We start from the raw sequence: 4,777 nt of genomic DNA, 5'->3' as shown, positions 1-4,777 counted from the left end.
TGAAGATTTTCATTTCTACTTTGACTTATTTCATGTCATCTAGATCATTTAATGAGAATTGTAAGTTTAATGGCTTAAATGGAAGAAGCTCAAGGACTGAAAAGATCAGTTGTAATCCAGGTGTGTTAGAGTTGTGTTAGAGTTTTCGTGTCCTGTGGGAAAACCTGTTGTTGGTTGGTTACGTCAAACCTGCATGTGCCACGGTGCTTTTACAAAACTTTATGTGAGCATTTTTATTCATCCACCCAATCAGAATCAGGAACAAACATTTTCCACCTTACCTCCACCACCACCACCACCACCACACACACACACACACACACACACACACACACACACACACACACATACACACACGCACACCTTATCAACCTGTGACTGGATCCTGTTGCATCCATTCAAAGCCCCTCCACCATGTTTCTCATTATAAACTAGTTCTAGCAAGTTCTTGACAATTAGCACACAGTCACCCTGCTCCTGCATAACCAAACAACTGGAGCCAAGGAACTATAAAATGGAGGCAAGATGGACCAAGAAGAAGAAAAAGCAACGAGGAGAAGAAGCGACGGCTAACGGACAGAAAAAGAAGAGAGATGGCTCAGAGAAGAACCAGTGGAACCAACCTCTTCATGACAGGTGAGCTCAGCGTAGCCGTTTTACTTCTGAAAACTGATTTGTACAGTACAGTCCACAACGCTTAGAATGGATTATTTGCTTTAAAAGAAAATGTTAGAAGTTAAAATCTGCGTTTATGAAAATGTAAATGTTCAGACCTGAGGTTCTACAGTTTTGTACCAACAAGATTTGTAAGCATGATTATAACAGAAACACTGTTGCTGTTTGCTCACCAGCACTGACAACCAAACTTCTGAGTGCATAACACCAATATATGCATCTGTATTGCATATATTAAATGTAAATGTCATCCTAATAACATTGTTTATTGCAGTAGTCGGATCATTTCTTTGCCCTATATAAATCAAATTTAGATTAGCTTTCAATAAAATTATATGACATGTACCATTCATTCACTAATATACTTTTTTCACTAATTGTTATTGATTGTTATTCAACGTATTGTAGTAATTATTAAAAAAATATTTTTTTTGTTTTTTTTTAAGGGGATTTTAAAAAGTTACGTTTAAAAATGATTGCACCAGAGTTGGCTATTAATTTGTTTTTATTTATTTATTTATTATATTAGCAGTTAGAAAGCCATAATAACGTATTTTTAATGTATTTTTCAGTGCATAACATTTTGAATTAAATTAACCTAATAATTATAATGGCTGCACTGATGATGGCACTTTTGCGTTGACTAAAGCAAGATTGAAAATCAGTTATCAGACCTAGCGTAATATTTATATTTATGATTAACAAGAAATTTTATTTGTATAAATAAAGTATACCTTTTATAGATTAGATGCAGGTCAGAATATTTCAACTCAAACATAAAAGAAAAATAAGGGAAAACAAATGACAGTTGTACCTGTTGAATGATACTCACATTCCACCCAGCCCCCCCCCCCCCCCCCGATAAGCAGATGTTAGAGAAAAAGAGGGAAAAAGCCAAAAGGACACCAAACTGTGGCCCTGAAGCTGCTTTCTCTAACTCTGACTCCGCTCATCTTTTCGTACTTCACAGTGTTGTGTGTGGTGGCAATGTGCAGAGCCGTCCCCATCAACGAACTGCTCGAGCGAGCTTCTCAGCACTCTGACAAACTGCACTCGCTCAGCACGACGCTCACCCAGGAGCTGGTCTGTACCTGTTTGTGTGTGTGTGTTTGCACTGTAAATGAAATGTCACAGTCTCCCCAAACATAAAAAACACAAACTTCCTGTTTAAACCCGATGCTTCCTTATTAGCTTGACATGCAGTGCAGTGGGTCTGCTTGAAGATGCCTCATCTTCAGGAACATGTACTGAATTACAGCAAACAATTTTAACTGATCTATTCGAGCAGGACAATATTCATTTAATGTCCTGAAAAGTGGGGATTGAAAGCCTTTCTGTTGAATTAAAGCATTCTGCATCCTTACGTTCCATCACAGAGAAAAATCTGTTTGTTGTCTTTTTTTAAAGAGACTAACGCTCAACTTCTGTCCCTCCCAGGACTCTCACTTCCCTCCTATAGGCAGGGTGATCATGCCGCGTCCCGCAATGTGCCACACCTCCTCTCTACAGACGCCCATTGACAAGGACCAAGCACTTCAAGTATCGGTAAGTGCTTTTACTCCAGTATTGACATTATTGTTTGCTTCCATGTGCTTTAACCACATATTATTCAGTTTTGTTTTTAACACCTTCCCCACTGTCTCTTATACATCAAATTGAATGTCAACCTTGCAAGCTCATGCGAAATACATTATATTCCAGAGACCCCGTTAAGCAGTAAGTCATTTAAAGAGTACTTTGAGAATGACTGTGTGAATTTGACTGTCTACAAAAGCTAACAAGAAAAAAAGGGGGTATTTTCAACGCAATTCAATGATATCTGTTTTATTTAGATGGAGCAAAGTCACAGTAAGTTGCCTTTAGGTGCTTTATATTGTAAGGTAAATACTAGAGAGAAAAAACCACAACAATCAGATGACCCCCTTGGTAACGGTGGGAAGGAAAAACTCCCTTTTTACCGAACTTCCATTCGCAGAACCAGCCTCGGATTCAGCTATGATCAATTTAGGGTAATCGGAGGTAAACAGGACAAAAGAGACACTGTGGAAGAGAGCCTGAGATTTATAATTGCTAATGATTAAATGCAGAGTGGTGTGTAAACACACAGACACTGAAAAGAGGAAACACTGAGTGCATCATGGGAAGTCCCCTGCCCCCATTTTAACTTTAGTTAGACAAAAGGAAGAAATTTGTATCTAACTGACACAAATCTGCATACTGCTTCTGTTTTCCCCCAAACATCTTCACCTTCTTCTGATATTGTTTCTATTTATTTCTTGTCCAGGAGTCAGATTTGATGTCCCTGGCTCGCTCCCTCCTCCAAGCCTGGTCGGACCCTCTCGTACTCCTGTCCTCCTCCGCTAGTGCCCTGCCTCACCCAGCACAAAGCACCATATTCAACAAGATCCAGGAGATGCAGCAGTACTCCAAAAGTCTCAAGGATGGCCTGGATGTACTATCTAGCAAGGTGTGTAAGAGATGGCTGCAGGAGCTTTGGGGGGAAAATAAAAAGTTATTTTCATTTACAGTGCAAATACAAAATGTATCATTAAAATGATTTTTCCCGGCCTCTGTTTGCGTCCAGATGGGTTCATCTGCTCAGGCCATCACTTCACTGCCCTACCGAGGAGGCACCAACCTCGGCCAGGACAAGATTACCAAGTTGATCAACTTCAACTTTCTGCTGTCCTGCCTCCGTCGGGACTCTCACAAGATTGACAGCTTCCTGAAAGTCCTACGCTGCCGGGCAGCAAAGATGCAACCAGAGATGTGCTGAAGAGTGGGTGTCCAGCCTAACTCTGTAGGGAGATTGTTCTGAAAGCTTGTATTGCCTATAGAATTATACATGGTACTATATTCCTACCTGCTGATTAGTTTTGGAACACGAGGATAAGGAGGAGTTATAAGTTACAAAAACACATAAAAATTGACCTTCTTGCTCCATTTCTCAGTGTGTATGTATAAATTAAAGCTGCTTTCAACTGTTGCCTTATTCTCAAGGGGTTACCACAGTGGATTGCTCCCCATGTTTAATTGTGTTTTATGCTGGATGGCCTTCCTGATGCAACCCCAAAGAAGTTTGTGTCTCCTCCTGGGATTATGCCAGGAGATCTTTTGCTTGTTTATGCACATGTGTAAACCTTTACACTATGGAGGATTGTTAAATAGTAGCCTTAAAGGTTGACAGATTTAAAGTATAGGAAGGGGAGCTGCAGGCTGTTGTCCGACCCTAGTAGTGTGTCATTGTCTTTCTTGATGGAGCACCTTTCCATTTTGATTTCCAGCTGGCCTGGCATTATGAAGTGACCACACGGTGGCCACACATGGAAGCAAATCAGTGTGTCAACCTGTGACTCCTCCTCATCCTTTTGTTGTGTTAAAGCAGTAGCCCCACAAAGTCATACTACTAATGGAGAAAATGAGTGGAGAATGTTTTCTTCCTAACTAATGCTTAATTAACTGCAGCATTTGCACTTTAGATTAAATGACATCTTTTAAAAAAGCATTGTTACCTTAGTGCCTTTTAACTGAACTGTTTCTTTTAAATCTGTATTTCATTAAAGTTTTTCTTGCACACTAGAATGTTGTCACTTATTCTTTGTTTTAATGGAAATCAGTAGCATGCATGTAACAGCCTGAGCTCACTGATCTCACTATATAATCAATGGAGTTCCACCGGGGTTCTGTTCTGTTTTCCTTAGGTAGTATTATCAAAAGGCACAGCATTTTCATTCTATGCAGATGATACCCAGCTTTATCTATCCGTGAAGCCAGATGACACACACCAGTTAGTTAAACTGGTGGAAGTATACCATCAACACTGACACAAATACAAGAAAACAGCCTTTGAATAGCTGCCCACTGTAGTGACCACTATGGGTGAAGGGGTTAAACACATATGTAGGACTGCTTTCTTGCATTTGCACAATATCTCTAAATAATATCTCTATGTCTCAGAGTGATGCTGAAAAACTAGTTCATATATTTATTACTTCTACTGGCCTACTGTAATTGATTATTATAAAGATGTCCTAAAAGTACTGATGGGGAAAGCGCACGCATATTTCACCCGTATTGGCTTTGCTTCATTGCCCCCCTGCTG

At 39.8% G+C, this 4,777-nt stretch overlaps 1 protein-coding gene across 1 annotated transcript; it reads left to right on the top strand.

Annotated features, from left to right (window-relative positions):
* Positions 1–447: 447 nt before the first annotated feature.
* On the top strand, positions 448–3,451 carry LOC134625249 (prolactin-1). Its single transcript, XM_063470454.1, has 5 exons — positions 448–636; positions 1,646–1,758; positions 2,113–2,220; positions 2,960–3,142; positions 3,260–3,451. Exons 1-5 carry the CDS (start codon positions 594–596, stop codon positions 3,449–3,451), a joined length of 639 nt encoding a protein of 212 aa, XP_063326524.1. The 5' UTR covers positions 448–593.
* Positions 3,452–4,777: the final 1,326 nt, after the last annotated feature.

Source organism: Pelmatolapia mariae, linkage group LG4 (genome assembly GCF_036321145.2).
Source record: "Pelmatolapia mariae isolate MD_Pm_ZW linkage group LG4, Pm_UMD_F_2, whole genome shotgun sequence".
NCBI classification, from domain to species: domain Eukaryota; kingdom Metazoa; phylum Chordata; class Actinopteri; order Cichliformes; family Cichlidae; genus Pelmatolapia; species Pelmatolapia mariae.
Note: the sequence above shows the minus strand (reverse complement) of the source record. Positions and strands in the feature narration are given on the sequence as shown.

Coding starts and splice junctions, on each gene's coding strand:
- LOC134625249 (XM_063470454.1), top strand. CDS start 594: ATGGCTCAGAGAAGAACCAGTGGAACCAACCTCTTCATGACAG. Junction 637..1,645: donor AACCAACCTCTTCATGACAG/GTGAGCTCAGCG, acceptor CGTACTTCACAG/TGTTGTGTGTGGTGGCAATG. Junction 3,143..3,259: donor TGGATGTACTATCTAGCAAG/GTGTGTAAGAGA, acceptor GTTTGCGTCCAG/ATGGGTTCATCTGCTCAGGC.